The following is a 20,608-nucleotide window of genomic DNA, read 5'->3' on the forward strand; positions in this document are numbered from 1 at the left end:
AGTTATGTAAAGGTAGTGAAAGAAATCCCATTCTGCACTGCATTTTATTGGCTGGATTCCAATACATGTAGCAGCTCTTGGGACACCCTTTTCCTTTGCTGTACCAAGTATTCGCCACCATCTTACCTGAGCTGGACCTTTTCTTAGCATTGTTGCATATTAAAGGACTTCTGTGCTCCAGTCCCAAGTTGGCTACATTTTACTTTTGGGTGCAACCCAAACATTCTTTGTAGAAAGCTCTGAATTCCTTCAGGATGAAAAGAATTACACAAATATTGAGACGCTGGCTGTGGGGGACAGGGGGACAGTAGAACTGACTCATAATGTTGATGCTCACAAAGATCTTACTGCCCCAGCAGCTGGATTGTTCAAACTCCTTGCTAAGTTCATCTTTAGCCTGCTCTGGTCACTCTTGGACGGAGCACTGCATGCAGCCACCAAAGTACCACTAGAAAAGGGCAGCAAGATCAACTGGTAGATTTCTAATTTCAGTGACTTTGGGTAGCACAAGTTCCTTAAATTTCTCTCAAAACTTCAGTACAGTGAGTAGCCCTTGAGGACAGATTATGATCTGAGATTCCCATCTTTAACTGTGAATCCGAAATACTTGGTTCTTTCATTTAAAGCATCCAGTCACTGGGTCTTACCATGGCCAATTTGTGGTCTTTATGAATGAAAACTTTAGTTTTCACGTTATTCAAAGGCTCACATAAGCTGAAAAATGGAGTTCATACTTTAAAAAGCTCAGTAGATGTATTGCAGTGAAAAAGAACACAATCTTCAAAAAATACCTTAGTGAGAAGAGCATGCACTGCAGCCCTGTCCTGTCATACTGAAGGGCAGAAAGAGAAATTGTGTTTATGGGCTACCATACTTGTTTTGTGCTCTGCTTAATAAACAGGGACCAAAGATGAAAATAGAAGTAACTTGTGCACTGTCCTATGCTGCAGACCACAAATGTGAAGTGAGGAAGGAATTCACAGAGCTGGTCACACGTATATTAATGCTGGCTGAGATCACTGATTTTGTTAAGCAAGTCAGTAATGTTACTTCCTCGGTGATACCAATAAATAAGACTGGTGTTAGATAAATAGTTTCTATAGCAACTGAAGTTGCATAAAGATTTGCTAATTATTTGCTGTGAGATATTGGCAGATGTTCTGGTTGCTGTGTCATCTCCCTCGTAGCCATGTTTTCCTTACACATCCAAATGATGAATAAGAGGAACATCTATTAGCAAGCTGATCTTCAACCAGACCAGGTTGCTCAGAGCCCCACCCACTACCTCTCTGAGCAACCTGTGTCAGTCTTTACCCCCTCACTCTAAAAAATATTTTCCGTACATCTAGTTCGAATTTACTCTCATTTAGTTTAAACCTGTTACCCCTTGTCCTGTTGCTACAGGCCCTACTAAAAGCTCTATTCCCATTGTGGTCCTTTTCTAAAAACAAACACAGAGAATGGGAAGCAAGTGTTGGAGCCAACCCTCGTCCCTTTGTGAGACCAGGGGTTTATCAAGTGGGAGATTCTCAGGATGGAAAAATAAAGGAGCATAATGCATGTGCTTATCCTTATCTCCTTACTGACAGATATAATTGAAATGGAAAATAATAATAATAAAAAATTCAAGGCCCTTCTACAAAAGCCTGACTGCCCACACTGTGAGTGCCATGAAAAGACCTTTTCATGACAGAAGCCTCAGTTCTCAAATGGAGTATGTTTTATCCAGTATCAGTTTCTACACTAAAGCAGGGGTGTTCTACCTCAGATTTCAATGGCAAAGGAGGAAAGTCTGAATAGAAGATATGTAAGGTGATGCTATGTCTAACAAAGTGCAGCTATTTAGAGCCCCTTCACCTGCCCACAGCCCAGAGGTTGCTAATAGTTGTATTACTCATTCCCTGAGTTTCTCTCACGGCCCTATCACATTTATGTGTGAGAAACAAGTAATTATGGCCCTTTTAGATTTTATTTGCAAAGCTTTAATGCAGCCTAGAGTCATACAAACTGCTGAATGTGTATGCATATGGACCAGTCTGAATATTACCCAGTTTATAAACTGCACACTTCTCCTTGAAATTGCTGGAAATCACAATTATGGAAAGTTTGCAATTATTTCCTGCTTTTTCACTCTACAGGTCACTAGCTGTCATTGCCTACTGGTTTCCTGCTAAACAACTCAGTGGAGAAAAACATTTCCAAACACAGAACTGTGGCTGTAAAATCACACCATGAACCACCCAGTCCCACTGTGAAACACTCACTCCATGGGATCCTACAAGCAGATTTTTTTCTCATCTCTTGGCCACTTATAGTTGAAGTGGGCCCCTGGTGGTGTCCCTTTAACTGGTGTCCCCTTTGCAGTCAGATTTGCTGCGATGCAGTGTGGCAGCTGCAATACAAAGAGTGCCTCCTTTGCTTTGAGAAGCTCCTCTGCAAATACACCACTGAAAATTTCTCATACCGAAAGTCCAAAGATGCATGTACATATAGGTATATAAGTACACATATCAAGAAGCCACTTGAATTATGGATGCAATTTAATCCTGGTGTCCTGGTGACTCCACATTTCTCAGTGTGTGGACCTTAGGATGGGTGTGATCCTGTTTGCTGTTACTGTGCTGCATTTCTGTCATGATACTTTTATTTCTGCACTACAGTGTCTAGCTACATAGCCTTGGTAAAAGGTGTATATCTTGTCCTATGTTGTATAAATACATTTATCCATTTTAAATTGCCCTTTAACTTGCAGGTATGGCATGAATTGTCTGATCCAATTTGAAGATTTTGCCAATGCTAATGCTTTTCGTCTCCTCAATAAATACCGCAACAGATACTGTACATTCAATGATGATATTCAGGGTAAGTACTGCTAGGAAAATCAAATTTAACCTTCACCTCGTCATGAGAAGTGGTGGTTAATATCACAAGACTGTTTATTATACAGTAGTCAGATGTCTGACAAATTTTAGAGTTTACACAGAAGCATTTAAAAATATAAACAAAAGCTCAGCCATCTGAGTTGAAAAGTGAGTCTCCGTTGTTTTTAGGAAATTAGCTGTTCATTGAAGAAACATTCAAGGGAGAAAATGGATCATATGCTTTAGATTATGCAAGTAACTTAGAGAGTTCCATTAATTTTCTATAATTTAGCTAAAACAATGATGACATTTTAACAGTTATGCAAGGCTTTCCGTTTTCATCAGCCAGGTAGTCATTAGCTGATCCTGGCATTTTCCCTCTATTGTTATACTCTTTACTACATGCACAAAAATAAAGGTGAACCAGCTTCTTTCCTCTCTGTGGATGCTAACTCTGCAGTAATCTGAGAACAGATCTGTTCCCCCCTAGCGTGGTTAACATAACTCTTTCAGTGTCACAGAGAAGTGACAGCAGCAAGGCTGGGGTTATAGAAAACAAGTCTCCAGGCCCTGAGAGAGTCAGCAGTCAGCAGGATTGCTCAATGTCCACAGGGATGCACTCTGCATCCCAGTCTGATGCTGACTTTGCTTCAAACCTTTAGAAGGGCTGTTTGCCCATTTGACAGGGACAGGATCTTCCCAAGTGTCTACAAACAACCAGATCTCCTCTGAGTCCCTTCATCTTTTCTTTTGTCTAGTCCTGCTTGAAACATGCAGAAATTTCCAATGTTTGATTTAATTATTTGCAGTCAGTTGGGCTCATCCTCACTTGTACTTGAAAGAGACTGAAAGAAACATCAGTGTTATTTTTCACACAATGCTGGTTCTTTTGTGAGCAAACTTCCCAGTGCTGTTTCTGCATCTGCTGCTTATCTAACAATATTTGGCAATGTCTGTAGCACCTTCTTCCTATCTGACACAAGGAGTAAAATCCTGGTTTGGGGAAATGTGGTTGATGTAGTGGGATGCATGGACCTGCTCAGAGACATTTTCATGAAGAGGGTTTAGAAGCACACAAGCAAAAGGCATTTCAGAGAAGGCACATGGATACTCCTGTACAAGACTCATCGGGTGTTCTTGCCACCCCCAAAAACTTCCAGTGGAGAGAGAAGCACAGGAAAAGAAAACCCAGGAGACAGGTTTTTGAACTGAAGTATTGAATGGGGGAACCAAGACTTTTATGAAGATGGGCAAATGAAAGCCATAATAAGAAGCTGATGTTGTGCAGATTTCTTTTGGATTAGTTGCTCTCTCTGAAAGTGGAAGGGGACTCAGCAGTCAAAAAGAGGCCAGGTGATGTGGCAAATCACACATCAGGGGCCTGGATGTGTGTTTGTTTTCTTGGCAGAACTGGAGTGATTGGCAAAGGTTTCTTGGTGAATTTGAAAGGTTTCTTTGATAACAGGAGAAAAAGAGAATATTAAAGCTAAACTGCATATTCTGAGTGGGAAGCAGCAGACTATTTTTTATTGTTTTCTTTTGGCCATAGGTCATAGCCAAATGCCTCAGACAGTTCCTGGTAATGACTGCCCCAGAGCAGCAAACCACATCCAGGAGGATGCTGTAAGACAGTACTGTCATAAAATGGACCTTATCTGATTCTCCCCAGTTAGATGCTTGCCATAGTGCATAGGAGATGTCAAGTGCCCCGAAAATTCTTTGAAGTCCTGCCTTTTGAAAGCGTAGGATTTTACCTCTTTGTAGTAAAACATGGTAATATTCTCAAATAAAGCATTTTGCTAGCCCTGGTTTATCAGTAGTAGATAATAAAGAAATCCTGCTGAATTTTTGCACAACAAGCAATGAGTTGAAGGAAGCAAACACCTGTTTAGACTTTTTTATGGAGATGTCAGAAAGAAAAGGGAAATACAAGCTAGGGTTGTAGTCAGAAATCAGTTTTGAGGACCTTTGGAATGCTGAAGTAACGTGGATCTACTCAGTTAACTCTGTCTTGGAGTCATGTCAGAGATAAAAGAGTTGAATCTGGGATGAGTAGTCTGATTTGCCCACTCTAATATATCCCTCTGTATCCTCAGATGATATGAAAAAGGTAGGAAGTGGCATTTTCTCACTTACACCCTCCTGTTCTTTGGGTTTACCTTAGACTCTCTCTTTTCTAACATGATGATCTTTCATGACTCACCTGCTTTAAAAAGTGTTAGACTTCAATGTAAGTAGTGTTTAGATGAATAATGAGAATTATACAAAGCCTTCTTAATGCAGGCCTGATTAATTTTACTCAAGTGAGACAGGAACAGACCTTCTGAAGCCTGAATTATTCCAGCTTCTGAGCTGGCTATGTTGTAAGTATGTTGAATTCAAAACATGTCTTAGGCACAAGCAATGCAAGGTAGATGAGGCCTGAGCTACAGGAATTAAACTCATTGACCATTGGTTAGTGGGACTCTGGATGCAGTGTGCCTACACATACACACCCAGATCAGATGAGCAAAAAAGGTATAAATTGCTTCCCCTAAGATCCTTTAGGCCTCCCTGTTGCTGCCCCAGGGCCTATACGAAATGAAAAACAGTTTAAAATATTAATACCTACTTTTTTTTACCTTTTTTTTTTTATTTGTCCTACAAATTACTGTATTTCTAAATCCATCCAGAGAATGAAGGTGACTCAGACCCCTTCCAGTTGGAGCCAGCCTGCTGATGCTAAGTGGGATGCCTGCCAGGTACCACCAACTGGGATGAGGTGATTGCTTATTCTGAAAGCCATCAGCCTGGGATCTAGGCAGGAGCTGGCTCACAGTGCCCGTGTGTGGGAGCTCCCATTGAGGGAGTGCTTCTCCTTCCTCTAAGGGGGTGATGACATCAGTCCTTTCCCAGCTCTGTCTGGGTTCATGCAAGGGGCAACAGCTTCAATTACAGCTCTGAGGGAGAAAATTGATTGTCACTTCTTCCTTTTTCCCAGTAAAGTACAAGGACAGGCTCTGAAGCACAGAAGATTAGAGGTACATGAGAAGGCTTTAGCTCCTGCTCTTTCTCTTCCTCCTCTAACTTTGCTCCACTTAATTGTTCACAGTGTTAAACAAAAAGTAGACAACTTAAAAGTCTTACAAAGTTGTCAAGTCTGGTGAATTCTTGAAGCAGGCATCTCTGGATTCCTGCTTCATACAAGAAATGACATAAAGCCATCAAAGGCATTAGTTTGGAAGGGACCTCTGGACATCAGCCAGTCCTCACTCAAATAAAGGGTAACTTCAAAATTATATCCAAGTTTTATATTATTTCAGGTTCCTCAGAGCCTTGTCCAGCCAAATACTTTGCAGTATATACAAGGATGGGTATCCACAATCTCTTTGCACTACCTGTTCCAAAGCTTTCTCATCTTCCTTGTGCATTTTTTTTCCCTAATATCTAATTGGAATTTTGCTAGAAGCAACTTGTGCTTATTGCATCTCATCTTTTTTTTGCTACACCTCTGAGAAGAATCTGGCCTCTTTACAAACACTCCAACCAGTGCTTGTAAACAGAAATTAGATATCCTCTCAGTCTTCTCCAGCCCTTTCAAACCCAAGTTCCCAGTCCTTTTTGTATACCCTGCTCATATTTGTGTCCCTCCTCTGGACTTGCTCCAGTTTGTCATTGTGCTGAAATCCCCAAATGGGATGTGCTTGTCTAGGGATGACCTCAAAAGTACTGAAATAGAAAAAATAATCAGTTTTTTTGACCTACTGTTGACACAGTCCAGCAGCTTGTTGGTTTCTGTGTCACAAGGGCTTATTGCTGGCTCATCTTCCACTTGCTGGCCACCATGACCCCAAAATTTTCTTCTGCAAAGCTGCAGGACTTTGCATTTGCCTTTGCTGACCCTCATGAGGTTTCCCTGAGCCCACTTCTCCAGCCTGCTGAGACCCCTGTGAATGACTGTCATACCACCACTGTGTCCATCTCTATCCCCAATCTGTAATCATCCATGAACTTTATGGACATGTACTCTGGTTTATAATCCAGATTGTTATGAGAACTTAAATAGTATTGGCCTCTTTGTATCACTGACCACAAACCTTTGAGCCTACCAGCCCAGCCACTTTTTCACCCACTTGTTCAGTCTGTATCTCTCCAGTCTGGCTACAAGGATGTTTTGGGAGATCATGTCAAAGGCCTCATGCAGATCAAGGAAAAGATCCAGAGTTCTATTTCCAGGATGAGAACTTCAGGCATGTAAAATTACAGCATCTCCATGGACTTCTGCCTATTTAGCAGGGATTGTTCAAGAGACAAAGTCCATGAGACCTGATGAGATGCATCTAAGGATTCATCTTAGGTATGTGGCCAACAGCATTACAAAGTCACTCTTTGAAAGGTTATGGTAATTGAGGAGATCCTAATTCCTAAAAAAAAGACAAATGTCACACCTATCTTCAAGAAATGTACAAAGAAAGATGCAGGGAATTTTAGCCCAGCTAGCCTAACCACAGTGTCTGGGGATGACAAAGCAAGTCTTCTGGAAGTGCACCTAGGAACATGAAGGTGAAGGAGAACAGTATGGATCTCCCAAGGCAAATCATACTTGACCAACTTAGCTGCCTCTTGAGATGTTTGCTCAGTCTGAACAGCAGAAGTAGTTCTGCAAGTTTAGTCGGAATTGCAGAAAAAAATGAAGAAATCTTTAATGAAGACATTAATTTTGTTGGATCGTGTAATGCAAAAGTTTTTCACACATACAGGTAGGGCAAAGAGAACAGTGCACAAAAGCATAAAGCCTGTTCTCTAAGGTAGTTTGTGGGCAATGCTCAGGGTCCCTCCTTTCACAGAACACCTCTGAGTCTTTTCCAAGTCATTACAGCAATGATTCCCCTTGGTTGTAGGATGTGTGACTGCTGATTATCCTCAAAATATCTCTTGACCCACCAACCACCTTTTCTCATTATCCCAGCAGATAACCTTTCCATAACCTTCCCAAGACACTTCAGGAAGTAGTGCCTGGCCTGAAGCAACAGTGCTCCAGATCTCAGCTGAGGCTGGGAACAGGCTGACTCCAGTGTCACAAATCTGAGCAGCTTCAAACACTTGGGCAAGCTGGAAATCAATCATGTGCAAACGAGTCCTGTTTCACAGGCACGTTTCCATGTGCTGTGAGAAGCAGGCAAAGTGAGAGTTCTTGGCTCAGCAGTAACTAATTTCAGCAGATTAAAATGGTACAGTATCTTACTTTGTTGTTTCAGCTGGCGTGGCAAATGCATCGGTAATTATCACAGGAAGCTAAGGAGGGGGAAGCACAATAGGAAGGGAGCGCGGGATAGTACCGTAGTGTGGAACAAAGCAGGCAATGTCTTGCCAGGCAGCTCCTGAGCAGCACGCTTTCCCTGGGGATTTACCCAGCCTGGAGATAGATGTGGAGGTGTTCTCAGTCCTGTTGATATTCACTATTAACAGTCCCTCTGGACCTGCTGTGCTCCGCAACAGAAGAGGCTGTAAGGGCCAGCTCCTGGGTTTGTGTCGAATTCACACACCGACTGCTTCGCAAGGCAGGTCAGGACAGTGTGGACTCCAGGCTGTAAATGGGCCTCAGTTTCTTGGGCTTATCTGTGCAGCACTCTAAAGATCAGACCCTCATCTTCTGTAACTTTTGGGAATTGTGGCATTTGTTTCCCTTTCTTTTCCTGCTTTTCTTGTTTGCTGTTTATCTCATTCACTGGATGCCACTGCCAAGTCCTCCTCTGCAGCGAAGAACGGCACAGGTCACCTCTGTGTTAAGCTGTCTGTCATCCTTTTAGTCCAGGCTAAGGAGGCAAAAGGAACAGAAGAAAGGGCTGTGCTCTGACCTGGTTCAGCTTGTGGGTGTGCAGCAGTCCCCAGTGCTGGGATGGGGATGCTTTCTTGCAGAATGCAGCTGCCTGACAGGCTCTGCCCGTGTGGGTGCACCAGGGGGCTTGGGCTGCATGGGCACAGCGGGTGCAGGCTGGCACCCTACAGGCAGGAGGGAAGGCACTGTTGCCATGGTCAGAACCCATCATTAAGGTTATACACAGTATAGTCCAAGCACTTTACAGTGGGAGGATTAAAAGCAGGAACCTAGAGATGGCCTCATTAGGCTTCTCCACTGTCAGGCAGCACTTCTCTATGCCACCAACAATTCTGGGTCGCCCTTCAGAGAGCAAGTTACATCCCTGTGCATCAATGCTCTGCATTCTACTGCTCTTCTTGTTGACTAACTCTGCACCATTTTTAAGTTTATTTTCTTAATGTCTTACAGAGGCCCTCTGGGGGAAGGGTAACACTAGCCCACAGCCATGGAGGGGAAGACCTTGAGCTGCAAACACTGTGGCAGTTTTTTGCTCCAGCTTTGTTGTTTTGACTTTTGAGTAAGCACTTGGAGTAGATCTAGACAAGCTCCACTCTGCTTTCCAGCAATGGGCGGAACTGCTGCAGGGAGTTAATGTGAACCAGAATTTGGAAAAGCCCTAGGCTTCCTCCTCATCCATAAATTTAGATATATTTCCTTGGCTGCCCTTTGCTGGAGCTGTTAAACTAGAGTTTGCTGTTCCCCGGGCCCTCATATTGGCATGGTTTTGACAGGGCGAAGTGTAAGCAGGCAGGTCAAGAGTAAAAAATAAAAGATCAGGCTGAATTTGGTCATCTTTTCCACCAGTGTACTGTGGAGAAGGAAGAATCACTTGCACAGGTGTTTTGTGAAGAAACAGGCAGTGGTGTGACTGCACGTTGCCATTGCTGCTGCTGTTGGAAGGACTCAGCATGGTGGTGATGCTCAGCTCAGCTCAGCTCAGCTCAGCTCAGTCAGCCCTCCAGGACAGGTGACAGGGCAGTGCCAGCCATCAGCATGAGAGAACTCCTGCGCCCAGGCACCGCCATGGTCCATGCTTTCCCGTGTTCCCTGCTTAGCCACTGGCTGCTGGCAGCCACGGCACAGCCTTGACCTCGGCACTGGGCAGCGCTTTCCCCGGAGACTCGTGCAGTGCTTCCTGTAACTCCACGTGCAGAGCTGCTCGCCCCTATACCCCCTCTCCCCACTCTGAGGAAGGGTCAGGTCCCCGGGAATGGGATCCTCTCTGCTGCAGCCTTTCCTATGCGATGCTGGGAAGCAGATCCTTTCTCAGGTTATGCTCCAGTGTACCTCCACTGACACCTACTGGGGCTTGTTCTCACTTGCAGTAGCACAAGTAGAACATCAACCCCACAGGGTTTTCCTTAATGTTTTAAATATTCTGAATGTGCTTGAGTGTCAGAAATTGATTCCTGAAGAGATTCCATGTTCCTGATTGTGCCTTAATTCTAAATGCCTCTTTTTTGTACTGGTTCTGTTGCTGTGGACTTCCCAGAGAGGTCCCGAGGTCTGCTTGCTATTTTGTGATATCAAGTTTAGCACTCACTCTAAGTCTTGGATAGACAGGATGGTTTTCAAGAACTTTCCTTTCTTCTCTCTGTATGCCTCCATATCTCACCTCAGATACAGACCAGCCAAGCTGGCTCTTGCTAATTGCTTAGGAAAGGAGTTATCTGCAATAACAGCACTCATTCTCTTCGGAAAACAGATAGACCAACGTGTTGAAGGATGGCTGGTTTTTTCTTGCCATGCTGAGGAGTTCCCTGCCCCAGTCTGACTTTGTGATTCTTTTAGAACTGAAGCACAATGATTAGCCAGTTCTTTACATGAACCAGCTGTGAACCCCTCTCCACAGAGATACTCTGTTGTTCTGTGCTCAGAAATTGTAATTATAAAAGATAAATATTGAGCTAAGTCCAAGGTACAGTAACTTTATTACTTGAGTAATGGGGGTGAGATGCAATTTGGGAGACTGGAGGGATTAGAAACACATTGGAACAAGAGAGGAGGATTAGGAGTGGCAGAGCTGAACAGAGCCCTGCTGTTAGTCAAAGCTGCAGTACAAGTGCAGGGGATGAGTAATGGCACACCCAGTCCCACAGGTCTCTGCTCTGCAGACTGAGTCTGCCTCCTTTCTTTCCATACACACCACTTGTCAAATTCCTGCTAGTGACACCTTAAAAAAGTACCTCAAGTACCTCCCTCTGTTGAAATCTCTTGAGAGCATTTCCCACTTAAATGGGTTTGCAAATACCAGCATTTGTCCCATCAGACTTCTTGACAATCGAAGGGTATAAAGCAGTTTTGCCTGGGTCAGGACCAAGAGAAACAAGATATTTCTCCAGTTACATTTCACTCTTTTCAATACTTTCCAGGCATCTATCACTGCTAATGCTATGACCTGACACTTACACCATCACACTGTAATGATTTCACTTCTGGTTTTTTAACTTTGATCAGTTCCCCACTCCCAGCCAACAGGATTTGGGGATTTCTGTGCAAAGTAAACCGTGGAGATAGTGTGTGAACATGTTTGAGTGTATGTTCATACTCTACTGCATGTCACAAGCTTGGCTTTGCTGACAACTGGGGGGCCCTGGTCTCTTCCCATTTCTTTGCAGCTTAGACTTACAGAGTGGAATCTCTTCCTGCACACATTAGATGTCTGCAACATGTAAGTGTTGACATGTATTCCAGTTACCTTGTCTCTCTAAAAAACATTAGTAGTAGTAGTAGTGACTCTTCTAGGGTGTACTTCATTTGACCCAGTTCAGGTGGCTGCTTTAGCATAAGCAAGATCATACACATTTGTTTAGAGGAGTCCCATCCTGCTGATTATAGACTCATCCTCAGAGAATGAGCATGGGCTGGTTATGTGACACCCATAAAACACAAAATTAGTCAATTATCCATTGTTCTTTTAAATTTCATGGATGTTCATTATCTTCCTCTGTAATTTTCCCAGTCCAGTGGAATTTCACCAGGCAAATACAGTACTCTAAAGAGAGCATTAAAAGGCAGAGATGTAGTGCAGGAGGAGCAAGAGGAAATCCTTTGTACACTTCCTTCAGTTGTGTGACATGTTAATACTGAAGCAACAAGGTGCTCAATGGTTCCCTCCCCATCAACTCCCTTTTAAACTGACTGAGCTCAGATGGTCTGGGTCTGGAAATGTAATGGTAAAAACTTTTCTGAGCTGATGAAGGGAATTCATCCTTGGTGCTGAAGCAAGTGTCTCAAGTGATTCACTGCAAGAAAGAAGCATACAAAGTTATCAACCATCAGCCCAGTCTGTTTCGTGTTTAAGGCATGAATGCTTGCCGTGCCTTCCTGAAGTCATGGATGCCTCATCCCTGGAAGTGTTCAAGGACAGGTTGGATGGGGCTTGGAACAACCTGATCTAGTGGAAGCTGTCTCTGCTTGTGTCAGGGGAGTTGGAACTAGATGGGTTTTGAGGTCCCTTCCAACCCAAACCACTCTGTGGTTCTGTGAAGTGATGCTGCTATTCTGTACCACTGTGCCAGTGGACACCACATCTGTTGCAGAAGTGTGGCTGCTGTCACCTCTGCCAAACCAGAATCACTCTTAAGAGAGGCTAATTATTAGCTTTAGGCAAACTAAATTCATCTGACTTATAGTCACAAAATGTTTCACATTGTACTGACAAATACTTCTGGTCTGGCCTATAAAGATTTTCTTTGTCAGAGTAGTGTATATTGATTCCCTAAACAAGATAAGTCATGTCAATAAAAGTACTTCTTTGACAGAATACTTGTGCTTCCACTATATTTCCTGCTTGCTAGGAAATCAAAAGAGTGTGAATCGTTCCCCAGTTATATACCAGCAGATTCCTAGCTTGTCTGTGGCTTTTGCACTAAAGAGGAGCAGGTGAAGCTGAATTTGTTTTGTGGGTCCTTCAGAGATGAGGCAGCTCCATCTGCTGGTGTCACTGCTCATGCTCATGTCTGCTCAGGAGCTGCTGTTTCTCAACCAGACTGTTCCTGATACCTTGCAGCACCCCAGGCCCTAGGGTCCCTGCAGGGAACTTCAGTGAAGCACTGGCTACTTAAAACCCTGAACCACTGGCTGATTACATGGGCAGCAAAATAGGAAATGCTGGAAATTTGCTGAAATCAGGTGTATTAGCCTAAAAGTGATCACTGCCTGCCCCAGCCATGACCACCCCCACAAGACTCGTTACTCGTTGCTATCAGGTCTCCCTGATTCCTCACAAAGCTTCTAAAGATGAGCATGGAGAGAACAGCACTAGAGCTGGGAACAGATTGAAACTAGGGCATATCCAAACTGACATTCTTTCAAATGCTAAGGAAGAATACTAATTGACTTTGTGATCCTTATGGGTCCCTTCCAACTTTCCATATTCTGTGATTAAACATCCACCTTCACTCCCAGGTCCCCTTTAATGTTGCATCCAGCTTGCCCAGCTGGTGAAATACTAGCTGTGCCTGAATCCTTATTGGCTTGTGCCTTATTTATTTCCACCATATTTCTTTACCTGGGACAGGACATTGGATGAATGTTGCATGTGATTTATGTGTGAGTTATGTGGGGTAAAGGCAGGTTATTCATTCTGGACATTTGCACCCCCTTAATGCATGGCAATCTGTAGATATCACAGTGGCTGTAACAGCAGGACTCTGCTCCATTTACTGCATTGTTCCTCTCTAATCTGGGACCAACTCCTGTTCTCAATGCCTCCTTAATGTTTAGCAGCAGGATGTGATGGCTGTGAGTCAGGGTGTTAAGGTAAAAACAATGGTGATGCTGAGCTGTGAAGGTAAATAGGAGAAGAGGATGGTGATTCCATAATCACAGAGGAATTTTTGGCAAGGAGACCCAAGTTCAAACCACCTCTCTGCTACAGGGGTCTTATGTGACCTTAGAGAAGTCAGGTGCATCCTAAACCCTTGCAAGTCAGGTATTAACTTCTTCTGACATTCTAGGGTTTGGCGTCCCTTTGACTCTACATGGAGGAAAATTTGTGTTCTCCAGCCTTGCAGGAGAATTTGAATGTTTATATTTCAGCATAGGGAAAGCACTCTGATCCTTCAGTGACAGAATCTAAGAGAATGATTCCTACCACAAGGTTTCTGGCAGTGTATCTGTAGGGTAGACAGTGCATTTGCCAGGATGTCCACCTCATAGTGTTTCTCTCTTTCAGGCACAGCATCTGTTGCAGTCGCTGGCCTCATTGCAGCCTTAAGGATCACAAAGAACAAACTCTCTGACCAGAAGTTTGTTTTCCAGGGAGCTGGAGAGGTAGGAATCTTCCTGAGCTTGTACCTTAATATGCTCCATCTTCAAATTTAGAGAGAGAAAAATCAACTGTGAAACTTCCTGCAAGCCTTGGCTTCATGAGGCTGAAGCACAGAAGCAGGTTCCTCGTCAATGGGCAGGATTTGGCCCTACAGGTGGATCTTGCTGCTGTGTGGAAGTTACCAACAGTCTGTCAGTGATTTTTTGGCCCATGAGTCCTGGGCAGACTCCATGGATACTGTGAGGCTGCCCATGTGTCAGTGGGGCTTTAAGTACCTTTAGGGAAGTTCTTTATGAGGCAGGAATATGAAGAAGGGTGGTTTGAGTTCTCAGGGCTGATGTCTAGGGTAAACCAGAATTTCTTTAGCAGCAGAGTCCAAAGGACTCAGACTCAAAGAACTGTAAGAACACAACCTTCCTATCTGGAGTCAGTCATAGTGCTCCATGGCAGAAGCCACGTTGACTGTATGGCATCTTGCTCAAAGACAGAGGAAGAAGAAGAACCCTCCAAAGCCTGGTCCATGGACTAAAGGTGCTGTCCAGGACCTGTCTCAGCTCTTATCCTCCTGTTATTACTTGTCTACCCCTCACTGAGACAAAAGATTGCTCTCTGTCTCTCCACCCCTGCTGGCAGATATGTCTGTGCTGGTCTCCTTCTCTGTGGCACAGAGCCCCTCCTGCCTTGTTAGTCCCCATCTGGGCAGAAGGGGCATGGCTATAGGACCACAAACACAGAATGTCCAGGGCTGCTTTCCCAAGCAGGAATGGGAGAAGACTTTCCTCATGGCTGTATTTCAGAAGCAGCAGTCCCACTTGGCTTTGAGTTCCTCTGTACCGGCATTGCCACCAGCATTTTTTAAGTGTCTGCCTCCTTTCCTCCCCTGCAGCAGCTGGTTTAAATTATGGAGACAGCCCCTGCTTGTCAAGGTACCATCTCTGCTTCTTCAGCCTCACCTGCAACCTGCTCTGCTGAATGATTGTGAGGGTTTTGATTTATGGCAGCACCTACAAAGCTAAAATCTGCCCCATGCCTTGGCACTGTGCAACAGAAAGTCTCCCTGCTTCATGCAGTGCTGGGGGATGACTCAACCCACCTGTCATTTAAAATCTTCCCCCAAAAGATGACAATATCCCAGTGAAGTGTTTATATACTGTGTTCCAGGCTGCAATGGGCATAGGTCATCTCATACTCATGGCCATGGAAAAGGAAGGAGTTTCACGAGAAGATGCCCTCAAAAAAATTTGGATGGTGGACTCCAAGGGACTGATTGTGAAGGTGAATTTGTCTCCAGAGCTGAGCTCCACTCACCTGCCATCTATTGCCAGCTAGAGAGGCCAGAACAGGCAGATACCTTGGACCCCTGCTCAGCCCTGAAGTAAAGGCTGCAGTTTTATTGGTGTCAGCATTGCTGACACTCCTGCTTTCAGAGGCGGTCTCACGGTGACAAGTGTGCCAGCAGCACTGGCTGCCCTAAAGGCAACGCTTCAGGCTGGGTCTCTAAAGTTTAAGGATACCCTGCTGGCCATGGCCTCAAGCAATGCTGACAGTCTTGCACATCATATGGGACATTATCACAGAAAAATTCTGCCCTGCTTGGTGACCCAGCCTGGTCCAGCTCCATTCTGCACTCCCTGTGTCCCCAGGGCCTCTGCCCTTGTCCCTCCTCAGACTGGAGGAGACTTGTGCTTTATGTACAAGTGAATGGGAGGCAGGTCCTTCCTCCACACTCCACGTTGTACTTTGGTGGGTGAGAGGAGCAGAGGCCAGCCCAGTGTGACATTACACCAACTGCTTGATGCCTGACTGGCTGATGCTGAGGTCCTGCTATGTGGAATCTCCTTTAAGTAGAGAGCTGAGAGACAAAAGGAGGTGTAGATGAGTTACTATATTATGTGTCCACCTTTTGCCAACAGACCAAAGTTTGATTCCTTTTTCCTCACAGGGCAGGAGCCACCTGAACCACGAGAAAGAAATGTTTGCCCAGGACCACCCCAGTGTGGATACACTGGAAGAGGTTGTGCAGAAAGTGAAGCCTACAGCAGTTATAGGTGGAGTTCATTTAATATGACCTTGTCATGTCAATTCAATTCTTAGGAAAGTTTCTGTCTTTCCTCCAGAGTCTCCTTTTGTTCTCCTAGTCAAAACAAAATGAGCTTTTTTCACCCCCATTTTGTCAGTTGAGTTCTCCATGTCCTTTTTGTGTTAACTATGGGGCTGTAGTTTTGGAGCTGTAGGAATTCTTTCAGACAGAGCTGTAGAGGGAGGTGCTGGGGGAGGCAGGATCTGGGGCTCTCAAGCAACAAACTTGGCCCTGTCAGGCTGGGCAGGATGAGAATAACAACAGGCACCTCAGGAAGGTCTTTGGGAGTCAGAGTGCTGCAGTCAGGCCTGTGGGAATCCATACAATGAGAGAGTTTTGGGAAAGCTGCAAAAGGCAGGCCTCAGAGATAGCAGAACTGTGATCAGAGCTAAGCAGTAGCCATAAGATTGGTCAGCAGAAATATTATGTAAGAAGTAGAAAAGTAAGGACAGATAGAACAATGGTCTGTGTATTAATGCTTGTCTAGAATAGCTCCCTAAGCTGCAGAAAAGTTTATTTAGTGAGATATTAGGAAGTTCTAAGCTTAATAACGGAGCTCTGTGCATTGTGTTTTAAGGTGTACAAGCAGGTATTGTATTTGAAATCAGCAAGCATTGTTTTAACCAAAGGTACATGTGCTTATAGTCGTTGGATAGAATCACTGTCAATATGCTTTTGCATTGTATGATTGATCAAAAAACTTATAAAGTAAGTTGTAACAATAAATTCTTGGTCTGCTGCCTGAGATGTGAACTGATGGCATCTTCCCATTGTCATAACCATGTAATGAGACTGATGCTGCAAAATAAAACAGCACAAGGCACGTTCCTAGCGGTCCCATCCTGTTTGTGATTTGTGCACAGCCCCCAACTGGCAATAAGTGGTGCCCCATGTGGGGATTGAACTCACAACCTTCAGACCTTATGAGACTGAGGCCAAAACACTGGTTCCCACTCTGCCTAGAGGAGCAAAGGGCTTTATTTTGAGACAGGCTTTTAATCTCACTGTCATATGAGAAAGTAACATTGCCACCTGCATCTCCAGAGATGAAGCTGTTTCCCTCCCACCGTTCATTCACCAGTCCCAGGGGGAGCAGCGCGATGCTCTGAAGTCGCACAGTAGGACGGCACCGCCTCACTCTGCTCTTGCTGTTCCAGGTGTGGCGGCTGTTGCAGGTGCTTTCACTGAGAAGCTGCTGCAGGACATGGCAGACTTCAATGAGAGGCCCATCGTGTTCGCCCTGAGCAACCCCACGAGCAAAGCGGAGTGCACAGCGGAGCAGTGCTACCGCATCACCCAGGTACCGCCCCACCTGGTACCGCCTCACCTGGTACCTCACCCTGGTACCGCCTCACCTGGTACCACCTCACCCAGGTACTGCCTCACCCTGGTACCTCACCCAGGTACCACCTCACCCTGGTACCGCCTCACCTGGTACCGCCTCACCCTGGTACCACCTCACCTGGGTACTCCCTCACCTGGTACCTCACCCAGGACACCACAGCGGGGCATGCTGGCAAAGCAACAGCCTGCATCAGTTGAAATAAGAGACAGTCAAGCTGGCTGTAAAGAAAGATTTTGACGCTGTGAGGAGGGTGAGAAGGTGGAGCAGGGGACGGGGCCAAGGTTGCTCATGCAGTCTCTGTCCTTGCAAGTTTTCCAAGAGCAGAAAGTAAAGTCCTGAGCAACCTGATCTGGTTTCACACCTGACCTTGCTGTGAGCAACAATTTGGGTCCCTACCAGCCTGAACTACTTTGTGATCCTCTAAAGAAAGCGCTCACCTCCTTCACCACGTGTCTGAGATGTCCCATCCTCTCTGGTTTCTGTCCCCTGTGTTATGCCAACCTAGTTGTTTCTGTAACTATTTAATCACCCAACTTAGACCCAATGTCACTGAAGAATTACAGTCACGTGGATTGACTTGGCTTGAGAGAGGAGCCCTTGTCTCACTCTTTCCTTTGCCTTCCCTACCACCTGCCTGTGGCCAGAGCAATCACACAGCCCCAGACCTTTATCCCACGAGTCTCTTCATACTCCATAGATGGTTGATAGAGAGGTAGAAAGATTCCTGAGCAAGATCAGAGCACTTGCAGTACAAACACATGCTCAGTGCTTGGTAGCCCTTTCCATGGCCCTGATTCTGGCTCTGGGGGTGTGGGTCCTCCCAAAGTGTCAGCTGGAGGTGACTCTGGTGGAGATGCCTCTGCTGACTGAGATGCCTCTGCTGGCTCTGCAACTTTGTCACCAGTGTCCCTGAGCACAGGTCATGATGAGCAGCAGAAATCTAAGACTTCTCTTCTGAACCTGAATGCTTTTTTCTCTCTCTTTGATCAGGGCCGGGGAATATTTGCAAGTGGGAGTCCGTTCCCAAAGGTAACCCTGCCCAATGGACAGACCTTCTTCCCTGGCCAAGGAAACAACGCCTACGTCTTCCCCGGAGTGGCTCTGGGAGTCATTGCCAGCGGGGTCCGGCACATCTCCGATGAAATCTTCCTCATCACAGCAGAGGTTTCCAACTGACATTTAACTGATACTGTAGAAAAGATTATAAGAGGCACACGTATCTCCCTCAGGTGTTTTAAAGAGCCTGGCCCAGGACAATGTGTGGAGGGGAAATGGCTCAGCCTCAGCAAAAAGCTGCAGCCTTCTCCTGGCTCAGGGGAAGCTCATGCTTCCATTACACCTGCAGAGGTGCAGGAGCCATGACAGGGTTCTCCTTTTCCACACCTGCTGCCCTCACACAGCACTGCCCCACTCTGTTCCCAGGCTGAAGTCTGTGATGAAATGTGTACACAAGTGTGTTTGAACGGGTCACAAGTTCCCACTCAGGACTAGTCCCAGCCCTGATGCTGCTGAAGTTTCAGCCACATACCATGTAATGTGAGGGAATGTGGTATGTGCTTGCAATCATCCCTAAAACTACCATCCTCTTTCTAGACTATTGCTGCCCAGGTGACAGAGCAGCATCTTGCAGAAGGAAGACTCTATCCCCCCTTGGACAACATCAGAGAAGTGTCTCTCAAAATTGCTGTGAAAGTGAGTATTTCCTTTCTTATTTCCACTTTTCATGGTAAGAAGGGAAGGAATTGCCCTGGCATCATTTCTGATTTGTGTTTTTTAAATTCAATTTATTCTAAAGTCTAAAGCAGTCATTCTCGGGAATTCTTCTGGCCATAATTGCTGCTTTGATTTCTTCCATCATTAAAACCCAGATATGAAAAATATATTCTGATTCTGGGTGCCCCACTGCTCACAGAGCTCTGCTTTATTGCTTGAAGCTGTGAGTCTTCAGCACTTCAAAAAATGAGGTTTAGAGTCAAATTCAAACATGACTCAAATTGCCAAAAGATTTTAGGTTCCAAATTTCTATTTTGGAACCTTTCCTCATGTGTTTGGTAGGGACCTCAGGACATAAATAGTATTCCAGATCTGGACTTGTCTAATTATGGGCTTGGTGCCCTGTATACATCAGATCTGTGATTCAGAGACACGCACTGAGAATCTCCTTGGCCTGCTCAGAGCTCCTGATGGATGCAGAGCACGGCCCAGGAGCTTACAGGTGTGAGCAGAGCTGGCCAAAGGGCTGCTCTCCCTCTTCACCTGCCCACCCCAACCATTCTGCCAGGGCAGGGAGGTGCTTTTCTTACCAGCCACTGCTTGCAGGCAGCTTACATTCCCTCACCCAAGTGAGGATGAAGTGCAGCTGACTCACAAAGAGAAAAAAGCAAAAACATGCACAAATCTGAGAGGAGGAAAGAGGGGAAACACAGACAGGGCCAAACTGCAGTTGGTTTCAACTTCATAATGTGCCAGCATTGTTTCAGCAGCTCATTTTGCTTATCTTTTTGCAGATTGCTGACTGGGCCTACAAGCATGGCCTCGCTTCTCTGTACCCCGAGCCAGCAGACAAGGAAACCTTTGTGAGACAGCTCATGTACAGCTCTGACTACGATTCTTTTGTCTTTGATGATTACAGGTGGCCCCCAGCAGCCATGCAAACCCAAGACATATAATGTTTTGCGAGAATTGTTCTCTCATTTTTGCCATCAGTTCCTGTGGCCCATGTCATTGCTGGTATAACGCACCTCCAGGCTTGCAGAATGATAAAAGTAAATTAATCCGAGTTGTTTTTTACTTGCCACTGATTTTTGTCTGGGGGAGCATGTCAGCAGGGAATAAATGAGTCCAGGGTGGGCAGTGGGTACTCCAAGGACAGACAGACCGGCTGCAGCCCATCCCAGTCAGTCATCACTGCTGATTGCTGATTGCTTAACATGCTGCCTGCTCTCAGCTGCCTTGGGATAAGCTGCCTGTGCCACCTCAGGAGCACAGAATCCCATTGCTACTGAGCGTGCCCGTAGGAAGCTCGAATGCACATGGCCATCCCTCACACAGGAGAGCCACGCTTTGCCTGTAGCTCTCTGGATGTATTGGGAAGTGTGTGCATTGCCCTGGGAGAGTTGCACACTTGGGAAGCACTACTCTTTTCTGCTTCTGAAGTCCCTGAAGTTGGGGAATCTCAACCAACCCA

At 45.3% G+C, this 20,608-nt stretch overlaps 1 protein-coding gene across 1 annotated transcript in view; it reads left to right on the plus strand.

Annotated features, from left to right (window-relative positions):
• The window catches only part of ME3 (malic enzyme 3), a 114,087-nt gene extending 93,876 nt beyond the window's left edge, over nt 1–20,211 (plus strand). Inside the window, exons 7-14 of the mRNA XM_084226437.1 lie at nt 2,753–2,862; nt 13,901–13,998; nt 15,158–15,271; nt 15,939–16,044; nt 17,234–17,376; nt 18,412–18,585; nt 19,015–19,113; nt 19,929–20,211. Of these exons, the coding sequence (XP_084082563.1) occupies nt 2,753–2,862; nt 13,901–13,998; nt 15,158–15,271; nt 15,939–16,044; nt 17,234–17,376; nt 18,412–18,585; nt 19,015–19,113; nt 19,929–20,090 (1,006 nt within the window). The 3' untranslated portion in view covers nt 20,091–20,211. The remainder of the gene's footprint in view (nt 1–2,752; nt 2,863–13,900; nt 13,999–15,157; nt 15,272–15,938; nt 16,045–17,233; nt 17,377–18,411; nt 18,586–19,014; nt 19,114–19,928) is intronic.
• Nucleotides 20,212–20,608: the final 397 nt, after the last annotated feature.

The sequence above is a fragment of the Fringilla coelebs genome (assembly GCF_963513975.1).
Source record: "Fringilla coelebs genome assembly, chromosome: 2".
Lineage (NCBI taxonomy): Eukaryota > Metazoa > Chordata > Aves > Passeriformes > Fringillidae > Fringilla > Fringilla coelebs.